General features: G+C 41.4%; 1 protein-coding gene across 3 annotated transcripts in view; it reads left to right on the top strand.

Annotated features, from left to right (window-relative positions):
* Positions 1-19,330, top strand: part of ltbp3 (latent transforming growth factor beta binding protein 3) — a 40,474-nt gene that overhangs the window by 7,298 nt on the left and 13,846 nt on the right. For 2 of the 3 annotated variants that reach the window (XM_085364456.1, XM_085364458.1), the window contains exons 2-15: positions 8,008-8,280; positions 8,363-8,526; positions 8,617-8,722; positions 10,870-10,956; positions 12,961-13,077; positions 13,218-13,370; positions 15,071-15,169; positions 15,269-15,282; positions 15,368-15,434; positions 15,614-15,691; positions 16,591-16,719; positions 18,624-18,755; positions 18,837-18,965; positions 19,129-19,248. In XM_085364456.1, coding sequence (XP_085220582.1) covers positions 8,008-8,280; positions 8,363-8,526; positions 8,617-8,722; positions 10,870-10,956; positions 12,961-13,077; positions 13,218-13,370; positions 15,071-15,169; positions 15,269-15,282; positions 15,368-15,434; positions 15,614-15,691; positions 16,591-16,719; positions 18,624-18,755; positions 18,837-18,965; positions 19,129-19,248 — 1,668 coding nt within the window. The remainder of the gene's footprint in view (positions 1-8,007; positions 8,281-8,362; positions 8,527-8,616; positions 8,723-10,869; positions 10,957-12,960; positions 13,078-13,217; positions 13,371-15,070; positions 15,170-15,268; positions 15,283-15,367; positions 15,435-15,613; positions 15,692-16,590; positions 16,720-18,623; positions 18,756-18,836; positions 18,966-19,128; positions 19,249-19,330) is intronic. The other variant, XM_085364457.1, reaches the window with a different exon arrangement.

Raw genomic sequence — 19,330 nt, 5'->3', positions numbered from 1 at the left:
ATCGCAGCCCTCCCTATACTCAGACTGATCCCCCTTAATGACGGCTGCTTCTGTTTCTCGGGAGCAGTCGTCGTTGTCATCATCCCGTCTCTGTAATGTTAACAAACTGTTGTTTTAGCCTTTATGTGTGTGTGTGTGTGTGTGTGAGAGAGAGAGAGAGAGAGAGGTAATGAAAGCCTTCAGTGACAGTGCTGGACTCTGGCAAAGGGCAGCACTGTTGTTTGGATAGCTGAAAGTGAGGCCGTCCAGAGTTTCTGGGGGTTGATGGAGGAGCGGGAGCTCTACAGGGGGAGAGTAGGAGGAGAAGGAGGAGGAGGAATGTGTACGCAGGTTTGTGTTTTCATAAGGCGGTGATTATGTCATTTACTCCCAGTGTCTGGCTCAGCTGCGGGAGTCTGACCCACTTCATGCGTCGTCCCTTGCTTGGCGTGGTATGTGGTCTCACAGTGCCAGTTGACGGTGGGTGTATTTGGGGACGTGGTTTGATGGTAAAGGGAAGCACGTCATATGATGATAGCCATTCTCTTCTTCTCGTTTTAAACACCGGCTCTTGTGGCAACTGTTTATGGGAGCCGGTGTTGTTTAGTCACAGTTCTCTCAGGTCAACGAGAAGAAAAAAATATAACCAGAAATAATCCTGGAAGCACTTTTTAAAAGACGAGAACAGGGTCACGGGGTTAAATCTAGTTTTCCACTCGCAGGCATTAAGCTAGGTTGAGCTTCACCACTTTCATATTCCATAGTAGAATGAGACCACAGAGGCCATGAAAAACAAAGAAGCAGTGTTTATGTTTCACTGTGAACACTAAAGCTGACCTATTGTACCAAATATTCAGACTTCCTGCTGTAATCTTTGTAGGCTCCTATATTCTGGATCAGGTTCGGCCTTGACTGTGGATGGATGGATTTAAAAGACTGCCCAATCAAGTCTGACAAATTATGTTTTTTAGTGGGTTTGCAGTTAGTTTACTTAGAACCTGATTTAGTGGCAGTACCCTCAAGCACCCGGCTGTGTTTGTGGAAACTAAACAACTGCATCTGAAGCCAAGCCAAGCAACAGCCAATTAAGAGAAAGCTGACCTGAAAGAAGGGTGGCCTTAAGGCACCTTTTAAGGCTTAAATGGCTTGTTTTGGACCATGGGTGAACCGAGAGGCTGCATTAAGGTACAGTATAAGAAAAATAAGCAGTTGTGACTCATATAAAGCTACTGACCCACTCTACTGTAGTAGAGTCCAGGACTATGAATATGGAGCGATAAATGAGGAAAAGGTCCACTTTAATAAACCACCAAGTGGAATTTTCATAAAATATTGATGAGAATTACTCACTACGTGGAAGAAATATTAAAAAAAAACCATGTTGGAGTACATTTTTAGATATTTCTACACTCAGTTTGATGTAATCATTACTTCCACTGAAGATAAACACCAACTACCAACTGTGTCATGCTTCACAATTACTCAGTAATAATTTGAAAGCTCCACCAGTCTAAAAACAACTCCTGGTGGTGTCACACTCTGTATTCCTGCAGCTGTACGGGCCAATAAGATCTGGGACCAAAAACCCATCCAGGGACTGAATCACAGTGAAAGTGACTCAGCAGGAGTCATCACCAACTTTCAGACGGGTTAGCTTGCTAAGTTTGGCCAGAGGACAGTAGTGAGAGACGGGGACAGATCGGGCCATTGTATCATCTGTATGGCTCAAGATTATGTGGGGTAGCTTTCAGTTCAGTGAGTTGCAGTCTGTAGGACTGTAATTTGTTGTTTTTGTGCTGGGAGGGTGCGGCTGCGGCTGAAAGGACGCCGTGGAGGGAGGGGGCTGATGATGCGTCATCTCCAGACAGACAGAAGTGAGTGGGTGGGTTTTTCACAGGGTACTCAAAGGGCAACTCTTTCTTTGTTTCTTTCTTTGTTTCTTTCTTTAACATCATTAAACTTTTCAGATCTTTCAATCTGATCGAGTCTTCCTGGGCTTTCTTTGGACATTATTTATGTCTTTCTCGTTACACTGGGCTTGCTTACGTAGGAGCTGAGGAATGTACCAATCTGTTTTTTTTTCTTAAAGAAATAAGTGTCTGGGAATCGCAATAATCCACTTATTTTTTAGTCTGTGGATTTTACATCTCTCTCGTGTGGCTTTATTCCCTCACTTTAATATGATATATTTATTATATATAATAAATACACTGTTTGTTCCCTCTCATTTGTCCATCACTTGAAGTGCTGATGATAAGAGCTTGAAGACAAGGAGTCTCCCTCCTGTCTCTTTGTGCTGTTCGTGTCTTTCTTCTGAAGTCAGCAGTGGGTGGGAAAATTATAAGCTTCCTGACTCTTGGAACGTACGGGGAAGCTGGCATTCAAAATTAAATTAGGTTTTGAAAGCATAACAGCAAAGCACAAGGTCAACTTCAAATGCTTTCTTAGCTCCACTCCAACCACATTTTGGAAAGATAGATCAAAAATATGAAATGGCAGTGCGGTGTGTCTACATGATCTGAAGTGAACAAAGTTATCTATTAAAAACTTTATGTGGATCGATTTGGCATGGATTAGCAGTGAGTAATGTTGAAATCATGGACTGTTCTCTACTTCTTCAGTTGTTTTTTTAACATGTGGAAAATATTGTTCATGATAGAGTAGTTGCTTCAGATGCACATGTTCCACATCCCGCCACTGACACAGCCAGCCCTGTTCATGCCTCACATTCATCTAGACCACCAAATAACTCTTAAGCACGTTTGATTTTTAATAACACACCACCTCTCGGTTCAGGAATGTGTTGGATCTGTAAAGACAAAGGTGTGGTGGAAAACAGAGGGCGTCTGTCTCCGAGAGGCTAAGCTAGCTGACAGACAGAGTCGCTGAGCGATTTTGGGTCATAAATTCTGCCAATGAACGCCGAGGTGATGATTTAAAGGGAAAGTCCGCCGGAGAGTAAAACCCTTTGTTATGATCTCAGCTTTTAAACGTTGTGCCCATTTCAGCTTGTAATGTGGTGCAGTCGCTCCACCGCAGCAGCATTCTGAGGAGGCGATACACCCTTGACTTAATAGCACTCTCACACAAACAAACACACCCACTTACAAACAATCTGCAGGAAACATTAGTCTGTGCATGGCTCGAACTTAAAGGAGGAAGATGTGAAGCGGAGGTTTGTGCATCAGGATAATAAAGGCACGAAGTGCAGGTGTAATACCACCTGCCGTCGGAGCTTTAACTTGATACGTGACTCTTGTGACCCTGGAAACCTTCCTCACCCCTGAATCCGAGCAGAAAGTAGCGCTCATATTTTCACTTCTGTCATATCATGAATAAACACGAATAAACACGTCACCCAGTGCCAATGGAAGCCAGGCATGCACATGCATCACACTGACTCCACTGTTTTAGAGATGATGTTATATGCTTAAGGCCATGAGCTATTCAAAACCTCCATAGTTCCTCCTTCCTGAACACAGACTCAGTCATCCAGAGAATGCTGTTGCAGAATGCACTTTGTGCTGAGCCCTCTTTGCTCCCGTATACAGTCTTCATGTTCCGATAGATTTGACATCATATACCTAAATGGTCCACTGAGTGATAAAGCCTCCTCCTGCAGAGGTTTTTTTTTTTTTTAACACTTGGCTGGTTGTTATGGAGGCATTTTTGTTTACCATGGAAAGGATCCCACGATCATCTACCAGACTTCAATAAAGTCCTGAAACAGTTGCATCTTGGCTGCTTGTGTCGTCTTGCCACCCAGCAGACATCATGGCAGTATCTCTGGGCAGTTATAGCCAGTTACGAACACCTAAAAAACAAATTTATATGTTTATTTCTGCTGTTAAGTTAGGCATTTTAACACTATAACATGGGAGCTCAGGGGCTGACCAAGTTTTAAAGCCTGTCTGAAATGGCCTCTTTGAGGATCTTCAGATTTTTGCTCTTTCACTCTGGCTTAATTTGAAATTTCCAGATGTTGCAGGTTGTTTTTTTTTTTCTGTTAACTCAGACATTTCTGTTTAAAGCGCCATGAAATGCTTTTTGTAAATAAATATATGGGGTTTCTATGACATTACACAACAAAACGCTCACAGCAGCATGTAACACATAGAGAAGAACATCTTAACAGTTGTCAGGAAGCCCAAAAAGGACGGAATAAGGTCATCTGCAATATCACAGCTGATGATATTTCCTACATCTATAGTCTCTCTTGCTGTTTAGGTGTGTCCGGATTTGATTTTAAAATGAAATTCTCTTCTTTTTTTTAAACTACAGTTTAATTAGAGCTGCAGGCTCACTTTGCTCTTCGTCAGGAGTATATTTTACAACCTTTCAAGGGTGGAGTTTGTTCCTTTAAACAGCCAGAAGACACAAACAACAGAGTTTTCCCTCCAAAAACTGGACTATCTGTCATAACAAATCAACGTAGAATTGTCATCTCTGTATGCTGTGAATGACCCTTTTTTGGCGTTTTTGACTGTTTTTCTGTTTAAAATAGATAAACCAGTGTGTTTCACAACTCAGTGTAAAAATAGACCGGTCACAGAAACAACAGATGTGATATATATAATCATGCACCAAGCAGATGATGTGTGTTATCCACAGAGTATTGTTTGTGCAATCAGCATTGTTGCATGTAGCACGGCGCAGCGTCAGGCTAAAAACATCAAGAGGTTTTATTCACAGGAGTCCAAGAAATTCAACTCCAGGTATGAAAAATGTTCTCTCTTCTCTTTTTTGAGGAGCTGGATCATGTCTCATTCAGACACATTCCCAGCTCAAGTCCAGACTGTCTACAGTTAGTCGTTTCCACAGCCTCTGTGCGTTTAGATTGTGTAATCTAATGTAAGATTCGGGGAAAAAAGTCCTCTGGCTCTTTTTCTGTGTCTGCAATCTCAATTTTCAAGGCCCTCATTTTCCCAGTTTCCTCTCATTCGAAATCCAGTTCTGAGATGAAATGTGAACCTTGGAAACTGGAGCTCTTATGTCAGAGTTAAGTAGTCTTCAGTCTGTGCCTGAGCCTTTCCACCTGATTCTGCATGTTGCTGCCTGCACCCAGTCCTAGTGGTTAAAGTCCTCTGTCACAAAGTGTTATAGGCAGACTTCCTCTGAAGTGTCCATGTTGCTTCAGAGTGAAAATATTTTATGCCACTTGTTGGGTGTTTCATTGAAGTTCTTTCATTTTTCTGCCAGACTTTCACCATATGAGGATGTCCCTGCTGTGCTTAAAGTGATCTAGTCCCCTAATTACCCCACAGCCCAGACTCCTCGGCAGTCCGCAACTAATTACTTCCACGTGTGCGAACCTGGCTCAGCAACAGTGAGAGGCCTCCTCTCCTCTCCTCTTCAAAGTTAATGTTGTAGCGATACAGGAGGGGTAAGCTCTATAGTGAATGTTTGTTTGGTGAAAAATGGATTTTAAGTTTTGAGTGATTAAGCAGAACTCGTGTAGAAGAGATGGTGGACTCTATATTTAGGCAGAAGTCTGAAGCGGTGGTGAGGAGGAGGAAGACAACAGTGAGTGCATTTAACAAAGAGGCTGTAATTCAACTTCAAGTGACACGAAAAGAGACAAAGGAGGAAAACACGGCAGGAAAATAACCGAGGGGAAACCATTCTGACAAAGGGCGTTGCATTAATAGGAGAAAAGTTTTGGATCTTGGTAATCGAAGGGAGGGTGTGAGGAAGTGAGAACAATGGAGCTGAAAAATGAGACAAAAACATTGTGTGAACACCACAAGTGAGCACCCTGTCATTTGAAGTCTAGTTTCTTTCTTGCTTGTTAGAAAATAACAGTTGCTTTCATCCAGTCAATTTTTTTTTTGTTTGTTTTCTTGACTAATTGGTTGGTTTATAACCTAAAAAAGGGCCTTAAATGCAGTCGGATTCTGTTGTTCAAACAGACCTCTAGCTTTTTTAAAATTAATGAATTGGTCAACATTTTGGAAAGCACACACATTCCTTTGGCAGAGACTTTGATGACAGCTAATAATACTCAGATTTTTCTCTTACATAAAAGACACATTAAAGACACAATCGCAGCATCATTAAAGCTCTTAACCTGACGAGTAGTGTCCACAGCTGCTTTTTAACCACAAACCTCTTGGAGTTTCCACAGGTTGCTGCCAGCTGCCTGATTTACTATCAAAATGTGTGAATTTATTAACCGACTGACTCCTTTTTTTAAGCTCAGACACAGTATTTCTCTTACTGAAAAAAAAATCCTTATGTAATACAAGATGGAAAGCTTAGACTGTCTTAAAGATGAACATCTTTATGCGGCACTGTGGAAAAAAAATGGTGCACTTTATCAAACCGCTGAGCCCTGCCTTGAAGAAACACGCCTTTATTTTTTTTAACTCATTGTTAGATTACTGTGTGAGCATCATCATTCAGATGTTTCGCTCTAACAGTCACATTGTTATGCACCCTATACACCTTTTCTGGATGTGTTTAGTTATAATGTGTCATTTTCCCACAGCATCTGTTTCATGTCAATCATACTGCCATGACATCATCACGCAGCTGCGGCTGCACACCTGTGATGTGAATCCCCTATTCCATCACATGAGATGATGCTGATGACTGCTGACGTACGTTTGACTACAGTGAACTTATTATCATGTTGCAAGAAACCAGTTTGAGATGTTTTTAACTTTGTGGCATGGGGCGTTATCCTGCCTACGCTGTTGACACAGGACAGGATGGTTCCATGTTTTCATGTTGAGACCAGGCAACATCTGCTGCAGTGTCTCGTGACACCTTGTGCGTTCAGAGATGCTCCTCTGCATACCTTGATTGTAACAAATGGCTGCTAACCTTACTGCTGCCTTCCTATCGACTTGAAGCAGTCATTCTGCCTTGACCTCTTACATCAACAAGGCATTTTCTGCCACAAACTGGATATTTTCTTTTTTTGGCTCATTGTCTGTAAACACTAGAGACGACTGTGGAGTAAAATTTCAGCAGGTCAGCAGTTTCTAAAGCACTCAGCCCGTCCGGCACCAAAAACCGCGGCAGTTTCAAACGATCTTTCTTTTCCTATTTGATGCACAGTTTGAACAAAATGTATTGATTTGGCTCCATGTGATTGGCTGATAAGATTAAACAAGTTGCACTAATGAGCAGTCGAACTGCTGTGCCTAATGAAGTGTCCAGTGAGTATTTTTTGCTGTGTGATGTAATTGCAGCACATTTAATAATAACTGTCTTGATTTGCTCTTAAGTATACGTGTAGCTTATGATGTTAATTCATAATTGCAGTGCATGTGTTTGGAAGTCTTACTGACGCTCAGGTATCACAAACATTTGGGATGTTACAAAGACCTAACATGGATCGAAGCACAATAACGAGATGGCCTTCATGACTAAGCTTTCACTCCCACTTCACTAGCTTGTTTGGGTTTTATCTTTCTCTGTGGATTCATCACTGCTTGCTGTTTTCTTACAGTTCTGCTCTCTCTCTCTCTCTCTTATCTCTTTCCTGCGATTGTTCTTATTGTGGGAATTTCAACAACTTTGCACTTAAATAAACACAGCGGGGAACCTAATAAACCTGCAGTGAGTACTGTATATGCCTTTAAGGCCAGCCGCTTTCCCACGAACTTCAAGATCTTTCCCATATGCCACAGTGAAGCCGTTATACAGATCAATGACTTTACCTGCTTTCTTGCTCAGGCCGACTGGCTTCAGGGACTCATTCATTTTTTTTTATAGTGGCACGGTTCAAAGTGAAGATTTTACGCTGCCCTGCTTATGCTGCAAACCCGTTGGTCTGTCTTCCATACTTATGCTGTACATTACTGAATCATAAGGCTGTTCACATCACTCTATGAAAGATCATATAAAAGTCTGCCTCTGACTCAGGGGATCCTAAATCAGCACTTTCAGTCTGACAAAACTCATGAATACATATTGATGGATTTCAAAGTATGAAATACTTGTATTTTAGTGAATCAATGAATTCATGCTTTATCAACTTATATTTCTAAGACTGCGCCTGTTGCCTTTTCCTCTCTGCAGTTGTGTGTCCCTTGACGTGTTTGAATGGAGGAGTATGCAGCTCGAGGAAGCACTGCCTGTGCCCTCCCGGCTTCACCGGTCGACTCTGCCAGTTTCCTCTCCAGCAAGCCCAGGCAGCGCGAGGCAACGAGCAGCCTGTGTACCCCGTAGCTTTAAAGCCAGACGGCCAGAAATTTGTGGAGTCAAGCATAAGCCGCAGCCAGTTTACACACACGTCGTCAATGTCAATCTTCAACGTCCCCTTATCACAGCCGGGGCATCACTCCTCAGAAGGTACCTATCGTCTGCCTCAGCACTTCTCACATTGTAATATCTCTTCTTCCCTTTCCTTTCATATCTGATTTTTCTCTTCCAGTGCAGTTTAATGTACGTGTTCACCACACGCCAGACACCTCCGTAATCATTCACTCACTCGACTCAACGGATATCAAACCTCCTCACAAAACGGGGACACGCCAGGTCCTGGTGAGGCGCAAACCAAAGGGGCGCTGCTTTCAAGAGACCACGCCCAAACAAGCCGTGAGTTCAGTTGTAAGAAGTTTTGAACTTGAAATATAGATGCGTTCCTTGTTTTCCCATTGTTAATATTTCTCAATATTGGTCTTTTAGTGCAACAGCACCCCGCTTCCTGTTCTGACCAATCAGGAGGATTGCTGTGGGAGTGTGGGGAATTCATGGGGACAAAACAAATGTTATCAGTGCCCCAAATTACCAAGTGAGTACCTCAAGAAATGTCCTTTTTTACCAGCTTTGTAAATGTCACACATCTAGGGTTTCTAGCTTTCATCTTTATCTACAGTATTAAGATTTTTAAAAAAAAATCAGCATCTTGTGTGTTCCCGGGAATAAAATTACTGTTTATTGAGCCAAAAATGTGAAGCATTCCCACCAATTTATACCTTCCACCTTCTGAAATTATGGCCCTGGATTAAAACAATCACTTTGTACCTCTATTAAAAAAACGAGTGTCTGAACGTCTACATGAAAGTTAGCGGTAAGGTGGGGGAAACGGAAGAAATTATGAGAATTACACACAGACAGTGAGACAGAAAAAGAGAATGTGGAAAATAACCCTCTAGTTAAGCATGTTCCTATGGGCCTGCCCAGTTCAGCGCTGTCATCACGCTGCAGAAGATCAAATTTCATGAAAATCTTGGCTACTCGTGCTTTTTCCACTCTGCTATTATTCCCTCTCTCAGTTCTGGCTTCAGACAATGTGGCCTTTGACAAAACCTGATCCTGGTTAGTCTTTTAAAAGCTGTTTTTGCAAAAAGTGCTATCTGTTATGTTACACCTGGTTGTATTTTTAATCTTTTTTTTTCTTTTTCAATGAGATGATAAAGGTAAGCTGCGGTGTTGCCTCTGTTTCCATTGTGATTTCACAATGTGCAGTGTTTCCACGGCTCTGTCATAAAACAGCTTTGCATGTTTTTACTCCCTGATGGAAAGTTGAACAGTAAGAAGGAGGAGGAGAATACCGTGGTTTATTATTTCAGGTCTCATGAAAGAAAATTTAAGGCAGTTCTCTTGCAAGCTACCACCCCAAGACTTCAAACAACTATGATTAGAAAAGAAAACAAAAAGAAAGGGAAGGTTTGTCCAGACCCAAAAATGGAACTTAAACTAAAAAGTATTAAAGGAACATTGATCTGTATAACCACACAATTAGACAAATACATAAAAAATGAGAAGTAGCAATTACTGAGACATAAACGTAGTTTTGCTCTTGATGACAGTTGCTCAAGTTTGGGTATTTGTCTGTATTATTGTAGGCTCCCTACCTTACAACATAAAACTCCTTGATGCAACTGTTGTTGACATTTATCACTATATAAATTAAACTGAATTGAACTGAATTGCAGGCAATAGTTTTTAACCATCCCCTTCAGTCTGGAGTCTATCTCAGCTGTCATTGGGTGAGAGGTGTGGTACCCTCCAGATAGGTGGTCCGTCAAAAGGGGTTAACACAAAAAGACAGACACTCATTCATGCACTCATTCACGCCTATGGGTGATTTAGAAACACCACTTCCACAGTCCAAATTCATGTTTCTGGACTGCCGTGTCTTTGGACTGTGGGAGACCTGCAGAGAGCCTCCACAGACACTGGGAGACAGCCCTGTCACTTAGCTCGCAGTAAAAAGGTGCTTTTCCCCAATTACTGATGTTTAAACTAGGACTTCTGTGTTTTTTCCTATCAAGAATTCAACTCCCACACCTCTACAATAATTACAAAACTATTCTCACTTTTCTCACGCTTTGCTTGAAGGCTTTGATTGTGTGACAGTCGTTCAAAAAGTCATGGAAGCGGTTTTGTTCAGAAAAGAGTTTGGGAGGGACGTGAAAAAGTGTTGCATGAACAGATAACCGGGGCCACTACATTCAAAAGAAAGCTCTCATTTCCACCTGCAGTAAGCTATAGGTAGTGTAGGAACTTCCTCCTGTTCTACCTGCTTGTGTGGAAAGCTGGAGGTGTGTAGAACAGCAGCCAGATCACTGGGCAGAACAGAACAGGCATTACAAAGGATACAGTATTGATTGTCAGACACAGCATGAAAGGAGAGGCAGGGGTGGAGCTGGGTTGCAAAACAGTTTGCAGATCTGTAGCAACAGTAGGGAGACACTAAAGCCTTATATAAGATTTACTGATGAGATTTAGACGAGAATACCTGAGGTACAGGTGATGTGGGAGTTTCACAGCTGCTTGATTAGTTGTAAAGGGCTGTTGTATTATTTGAGGTATAAAAAATTGCAACTGCGGTGCATTTACCTGGTGGGTGCCTAAACATTTTGTATAATTTGATGTCAAACTATCTGCTTTTCATATACCTTTACCTGTGTGCTCTGCTGCGTCTTTCCTCAGATGCATCAGTCAAACAGAACATTGTGGAAGACTATGGCTCTACTTGTCCCCAAGGCTATAAAAGATTCAACAGCACTCACTGTAAAGGTAAACTAGAGCCGTGAAAAGTATTTTCCTCCTCCCTGAATTCTTACTTTAAACAATAAGTGTTAATATTAGAGATGGACCGATCCGATATTACGTATCGGTATCGGTCCGATACTGACGTAAATTACTGGATCGGATATCGGAGAGAAATTAAAAATGTAATCCGATCCATTAAATATCAAAAAAGCACCTCACAAAACTTGCGACACGGTGTAACTCAGCTCATAACCGTAGCACTTCGGAGCAGTGTGCATCATGTGATAGAGCGGCTGTGTGTATTTGTAGCCTCGCTACCAAACCAGCATTTCATTTCCGAGGAAGTGATCCCAGAGAGAAGTAAAGCAAGTGTTTAAGTTCATCTCTGAATGTTTGTAAAGCATTCCCACGTTAAGCTTAACAACCAATATATGGAGCAAGTGCCTCTTCTTGCTGCTACTTCAATCATGAAACTGATTAATGATCAGCTGATTGGCTTTTCTGTCGCGAGTCTGTCTCTCTTCTTTATTTTTGGCCCACTTTGTACCAGAAAGAGGAAACCAGCAGCACGTTTAAGCTTGATAACAGTACCAGAATAGGAAGGATGGAGTAGGTTTAAGTTTATTAGACTGATCAGTATTGCTGAATTATGAAATATTTTGGGTGCAGTGTATATTTTACATACCGGTATAACAGAATAGCTTCAGTGTTGTTGTTTATTTAAACTTGAGTATGAACTTATACAAAATGCAGCAAGATATTAAAAAACAGTTTTATTGATTAAAAAACACTATATCGGATTCATTTCGGTATCGGCAGATATCCAAATTTATGATATCGGTATCGGACATAAAAAAGTGGTATCGTGCCATCTCTAGTTAATATTTGACAAAGATAACCTGGGTAAATAGAAAATGCAGTTTTTAAAATATGACCTTAGTTAAGTTATCCATACCCTTTGTGAAAAAGTAATTCCCCTCAGTAATGAGGGACTTTGGGACTCTAATGAACCACGGTGAGAGCCATTATCCGTAAATGGAGAAATCTTGGTACAGTAGTGAAGCTTCCCAGCAGTGGCCAGCTGACAAAAATTACTCCAAGAGCGCAGCGACGACTCATCCAAGAGGATCTTCAGGCATCACTTTCCATCTGTCAAGGTCAGAGTTCATGTTTCAACAATAAGAAAGAGACTGGACAAAAAAGGCAGCCGTGTGAGAGTCCAAGGAGAAAACCACTGCTGACCACAAAGAGCACAAAGGCCCGTCTCAAATTTGGGTCACTCCATGTCAAACCAGCCATTTATTTAGAACATTTCTTGCTTGAGCGTCATCTCAAATTTGCGTAAACATTTTATGGCCCACAGTTTGATCACACACAGTTTCATGTAATAAGGTCAGTGAATTTTTTCCTTTATATATTAAATGTTTTTCAGGGTAATTTTGCTCTCTTTTTTTAATTTGCAAAGTGTTCCATTGACCCACTCTCAAACCATTTTTTCACACATTAAAATCGGAGCCAATATTTGAACATGAATATTTCAAAAACAATTAAAGATAAAGCATCTGGACTTCTTTAAGTTGCTCGAAGACCAGCAAGTCCACCGTAAAGGTTTTGGACCCGCCTAATCAAAGTTCCATTGAGATGCTTTGGCATGACTTCAACCTGGCCGTTCGGGCCTTCAGTGTGGCCCGTGAAAGACTCTTTGCCAGTCACCACAAACACCTGACTGCAGTTCTTGCTGTTCTTTTGGGGTCAATTACTTTTTCACACAGATCCAAGTAGGTAACATAATTTAAAAACTACATTTTGGGTTTACTCAGGTTGTCCTTGTTTAATATTAAAATTTGCTCAATGAGGTGAAACATTTACGTAAATGTGCAAAAACAAATTTAAAATTCAGGAAGGGGCCAAATACTTTTTTACAGAATCCAGGAGTAGCTTATAACAAGGAAAAGAACAGTTTAAAGCCAAGTTTAGGAGTTGTTTCTGCCATTTTAATTTTAATCTTATCTTTTCTTGACCCTGAAGATATCAACGAGTGCTCCATGCAGGGCGTCTGTCAGAACGGAGACTGTTTGAACACACTGGGCAGCTTCAAGTGTTCATGCAAATCTGGTTTTGTCTTGGAGAGAAATCGATGTGTTGGTGAATATAAACCCTCTCTGGCTTTCTTCTTTTCTCTGCTTTGTATTGCACAGCCACAAAGCACAAGACATGAAACAATCGTTCCAAACGTGCAATGTACTGTCGGGATAGATTGCCACAACACTTTTCTCCTGTGTTAGAGTATCCCCCTCTGGGTCAGTGCTTCCGGATAGCATCCAACGACAGGAGCTGCAATTACCCGCTGCCGACCCCCCACACCCAGGTGGTATGCTGCTGCACAGTGGGCAAAGCCTGGGGCCGAAACTGTGAAAGATGTCCTGAGGAGGGCACAGGTGAGTCAGTTTACGGGTTTTACTTCCTGCCACGTCGAGCGTCGTGTTCGTTTTTGTCACGGGGACATCAGTCCACTCGCTGCACACCAGCATAGTCTAGAAACAAAGTTACTTATTTATGATCAACAGAGAATTCCTCTTTAAATAAATAATCATTATTTTCATTTAGCTAGATATATTGTAGAGATTTTTCCAGGTCATTATGCAGCTCAGCTCTTCATTCTTGATGACATGAAAGTTTGAAATAGAAATAACAATAACAAAAGAAAGCGTTCGAGCTTTCCATTTTGTTGCCCATGCTTGAAGATACAGTTTGCTGCCGTGTTTGATAATTAGTTAAAATAGTTGCACAAAATAAATCGTTACAGCTTCTCAGATGTAAACAGTTTCTGCTCTCCTCAGTCTGATGGGATGAATAGAATAAGAAAAAAAAAAGCAGGATATTTTGAACTGTTTGGCCATTAAGTGAACTAAGTAGAATATACTTAATTTTCTTTTCATAATTTAATTTAAAAAGATAAACATTCATACATTGCTCCAAACAAATTAAAGTCAAACTATGAAAACATACAAGAGCTCAGTGGGGAAATACACTCATGCTGGATATCTATACTGATATGGACCAGGCGATGTGTTAGGAATGAAAGGATGACACAGCATTTGATGATGAAATAAAAATGATTGACCTGCAAAAGGCTGAATTCAAAGATCCCTGAAAAAAGGTGAAAAATTATGCAGTAGGCTGATCCAGAAGGCTCTGCTGAGATTTCACTGCAGCAGCTCAGAATGGTAGTTTGTATGGCCCCCATGTGTTGACATGCCTGACAACATCTGGGCACGCTCCTAATGGGAGGACAGACGGTGTCCCGGTGGAATCTCTGCTAGATCTGGATCAGGTCATCACTGAGCTCTTGGACAGTACAAAGTGTTGGTGCCAGATAAACTGAAATAGAGTTGTTTTATTGGATTTAGGTGAGGCGAGTGTTGGGGCCTTGTGATTAGTATCTAATGATTCATCCTCCAGGAACTGCCTGCGTACTCTGCATGAGGAGTATTGGGTCTGAAAATGGGTCCAAGGATGTCATCCTGATGCCTAATGGCAGTCAGGCCTGTAGATTTGTGTGTGTCCCTCTGTGTCAATAGGACTTCACCATGCCAGGCAGGGAGCACAAGGCCCAATAAAGCACATCAGGCCTTAAGGCCACCCTCATGAAGTCTGTTTCTGATTGTTTGGTCAGAGACATTCACACCAGTGACCTGCTGGAGGTCATTTTGTGACCCTAGCAGTACTCATCCTGTCCCTCCTTCCACTAAGCACTTGATACCGGTCCTGCTGATGGGGAAAATGTCAGCTTTTTTGGGGTTGTCTCATTGTTGCCCTTTGAGTGCACCTGGTATTAATTTCATTACCATCATTCACCCCCTCTGTTACTCAACTGACCAGATCAATTATTTTTAAGCAGTGTAGTTTCTTTTTCTCTTAAAGTTACAAAATCTGCATTTTGGGATTTCCATATGCTTTTTAAACTATTTCTCTTTGCGGGGTTGGAGTCCAAAATGCAGTTTTTTGGTTGTACTTAAACATATCAACGGAGTGATTCTCCAAACTTACTATTAGTTGGCTGAACCTATTTTACAGGGTGTGAGAATTAAAGCAACATTTAAGTCCTCTCCTCTTTTTTCCTCCCGACGGCATTCAGTGGCCTTCAAAAAACTCTGCCCTGCTGGGAAAGGCTACTTTTTGCAAAACATAAGAGAGACGGTGCAAATCACCGTCCCCAGCGACCATGAAAACCAAGGTAAGTGCACAAAGAATCTCTTTGCAATTTTTAGAAAAATCTTTATATGAATCATGTGAATTGAGAGCTTAAATTTCCCTTTATTGCCGTTTCTTTCAGAGCACACCAAGAGGGTAAGATATAGTTTCTACATTTTAATACAGCAATAAAAAGCAATCGCTGTTGCCGTTTAAAAATCAGATCGTCTCTTCCAATCAGATTCATGCAGAGACAACGACAACTGCGCACCAGGTCCCCACCAGTACCACCCGTCCTCGTGTGCCTGGTAAGCGCACCTCGAGGGTCGCCTGCATGAGTCATACATATGAAAATTCATTCACTAAATGCACACTGCAGGGAACATCTGTAGACATTGTAGACTGAATGCTGTGAAGAATGATCAAACATCAGGACTTGAACATGTCATACATCCTCCTGAAGTCTGCCCACTTCATTTCTCCACAGTTATTAAACCCACCCCGCCGACAATCATCCGAATGACCCCCGGCAATGACCCCTTCGAAACACAAACAAAAGTCTTCCGTGAGTCTCAAACACAAGCCGTCAAACCAGCTTAAAAAAATCTCTTTCTATTAATCTCTTAAAGGGTTCTGAATATAAATGCTGGCTCATGTTTCATGCACCACAAAGGTAGAAAAATCCAGCTCTCCACATTCCCCAGTAAGAGAAGATCCCCTGATGGGCGCTTGTTTCTCACAAATGACATGTTGACTTTCTCCGTGTGGTGAACAGCATTTGTCATGTGATGCACTCCATTTTTTTAAATTATTTTTTTATTGTGCGTTGTTTTAGCACTCCACTTTAAAGGCTAAAACAATCCAACAAAAAGGGGGGGGGGGGGGGGGGAATAAGTCAAGTAAGCCAATCTGATCTGACGCATGCTTTGCTTTAGTGATTACCTGATGCTTTGGGGCACCGTGCATGTCACATGCATTCAACCATGAAGCATGAACCAGCCTCAAGGCCGTGTTTACAGTCTCTCGGTTCTATGGAGGTGAAGTGTGCTGGTATTTAAGAGCAGGTTAGCAGGTAAGAGTCACACTCCATTTCCATGAAATGAAAAAGAAAAAAAATGTGCTGAATGATAGCAGGAATCCAAAGCACTCACAGGGCTCAGCTTTTGTGCTTCTGCTGCTTTCATCTGGTCTGTCTTCTATGCAGATGTGTGACTTTTTTTAGAGTCTTCCTTGAGTGTAATTTCTCTTTCATGGCAGCTTCAGTTGGTCGTTTTCTATTCAGCTTTGTCACTGGCTTTAATTTGGAAAAAGTCTGACGCATTTCAGTGTCTGCTAGAATGCAAACAAAGCCAGTGACAGAAAAATGTAGGCACGGCATGGACATTTTCAGCTTTCTGCATCTATGTATCCATATATATGCATGTATATATATATATGATGTCGTTCTTTGTTTCCTCCTTGAAGCACCGACAGATGAATGCAGGCTGAGCAGAAACATTTGTGGTCATGGAGAATGTGAGAACAGCCTGACCGGGCACATCTGTCACTGCCATCCTGGCTACCATTTCAACCCGCAGAGGAACATCTGTGAGGGTAAGAGACAATGGTAGAGACAGGAGGAGCCAGCAGAGAGTAGTTTCTCACCTCACATATGAGTGTGTGATTTTTTTTTCAAGCAATATTTCTCATATAGGAATGGAAAGGCACAGCTTTTAGAGAATAAAAATTATTATGTTAAATATTATGTAAAAAAAACAACAACGGCAACAAAAATCTCTTTTTGAGAAACATTACAGTGGCTGCAAGAGCTCAACACATTGCAAATTACAAAATACCTGCAAATAGATTAAACACAAAATACACTGAGCATCTTCATCACTATGACAACATACGACTAAATACAGAAATACTCTCCAAACCAGAAATCAAAGGTTTCCCGGTGAGACAAAGATGTGTTAAAGTCTGCTTGTCATTAATGTTTTGTGACTTTTGACATTATTAAAGTCATCAGCAGTGTTAGAATTTCAGCTAAAATGGAACCAACTTCAATTTCAAATGTGTTTAAAGGCATAAAACACTGAATGGCAAAATGACACATCCCAAACCACAGTAAGAACTTATTTGTGCCCTGGAAGCATTTCTGCTATCTGAGGCGTATTTCACTGATTGCATGTGTTTTCCTGATGAGCAGTGCCTTGAGCTGTTTCAAGTGTAAAAATAGACACATAACAGGAATATTTTACATGTTATTTCCTGTTATAGCAGAAATAGCAGCTGTATTGAATTGGATTTGAACTCAAATTTCATGGTGCAGGCCTATTCACACTGAACAGCTATGTTTACACCTGTAACTATTAGCTCCCATGATGCTAATAGTCTGTCATGTATCTTTTTGCTGGGTGCAGCCATTTTCTGTACTTTTCAGCAAGTCTCACGTGCGTCTCCTTGGCGCTCTCAGCCCATTCTTCTTTAGCAAATCTCTAGATTTGATCCTCCAGATTTGATGGTCTCCTTTAGTTCACCCCACAGATTCTCAATGGGATTCAAGTCAGGGCTAACAGCCTGGGGTCACATATGTTGTTGTTTTGTTGGACCACCAAAGCGAAGACACAGCTCGAGGTTTCTTATTTCGTGATTCTTTCCACCTCAACAAGATTCCCAGTTCCAGACACACTAAAGCATCCCCACATCATAATACTCCCACCACTATGTTACACTGTACGGACGGTGCTTCCAGTATGGATAATCTTTCTCCAGGTTGTCCTTAGCATACTGTCTGGCTTGAAGGTGTCTCTTCTGCAGAAGTGGAGTTTTTCTTGCTCTGATGCCTCATAGTCCGTTCCTCCCCACAGTTCTGGTTTCTGATTTGGCTGAGTCACTCACGTGTCTTTGAAGTTGGGTCTTTGAAACTCTCACTAGTTTTCTTTAGAGGCTTTGAAATCTTTCACTTCCTACCTCTGTCACGCTTGTTCGGTACTGTGTGTCTCTCTTTGAATTTACAGATGATGCTTCTCAACCCAGTTCTTGACATTTGATAACTTTACATATACATCTCCTGCTTTGTGAGCATCAACAATTCTTTTTCTTTCAGTCTGATTTCTTTGGTTTTTGGCACAACGTTTTCTCCAGTTAACATCAATTTTAACTTTCTTTATTAAAAAGATAAAGCTTATCATTGCAATAAAAGGTTTAGCTATATTATTCACCTTGGTAATTTATATTTTCTGAAATAATTCTATTATTGTGTGCAAATAGAAATAATTTATGCTTTCTTAAGGAAACGGGTATGTTTATAATTTCTATGATGAAAAACTCATATTTTTAGCCACTATGCTTTTAATTTCCTGAGTAAAAGCCACTTGATCTCGCCAAACGACTGACATTCATTCGTGGTGAAAAACTCCAGCCATCTGTCCCTTAAGCTTTATGAGCCTTTGCTGTCTGTCTGTATTAAATACTGCTTTCACTTGACTCATTCTCTCACTCCTGTTGTCTAGATGATAACGAATGTGAGTCAGAGCCGTGCGGCCATGGCAGAGGCTATTGTGTCAACACAGAGGGAGCATACAAATGCATCTGTCGCCCAGGCTACAAACACATGGTGCAGCATGGTAGACTCAAGTGTGTAGGTAAGTTAAGCTGAGCCTTTCCAATATTAAAATGATTTTTTTCTATATCCCTGCACTGACTCTGACCTCTCTGTGTTGCAGATGTGGATGAGTGCTTTAACCAGGACATCTGTGGTATCGGGGGTCGTTGTGTGAACCTACCAGGCTCTTATAAATGTGAATGTCACAGCGGTTTTAGGAGCAAGTCACACCGTAGTCCAGCCTGTGAAGGTAAAAAAACACAGGTCATTGTGACACTGTGCATACTAGAGCACAGGCCTCCCACTGACACAGCACCTACTATGTGTGTTGCTACAATATGCATGCGTCCGTGCTCTACTTGTTAATATGTGCACAGCTAGACGGTGTGTAAGCTTCTCCACATCTTTTTCAGACATAAATGAGTGTTTGAATCCCGACACTTGCCCCAATGAGCAATGTGAGAACACGCCAGGCTCCTACGAGTGTGTCCCCTGCTTGCCTGGTCATGAAGCCCGTGCTGGCATCTGCTATGGTAAGTGCAGCTCTGCCATACAGCAAAACTGATCACTAGTGGCCTTTTATCATTACACTAAAACTTTAAGAAAACCAAAACC

Source organism: Diplotaxodon limnothrissa, linkage group LG10 (assembly GCF_057381915.1).
Source record: "Diplotaxodon limnothrissa isolate DT_005_m linkage group LG10, D_limnothrissa_male_GT1.1, whole genome shotgun sequence".
Taxonomy (NCBI): Eukaryota; Metazoa; Chordata; class Actinopteri; order Cichliformes; family Cichlidae; genus Diplotaxodon; species Diplotaxodon limnothrissa.
The sequence above is the reverse complement of the archived record's forward strand: the minus strand, read 5'-3'. Positions and strand labels throughout refer to the sequence as shown.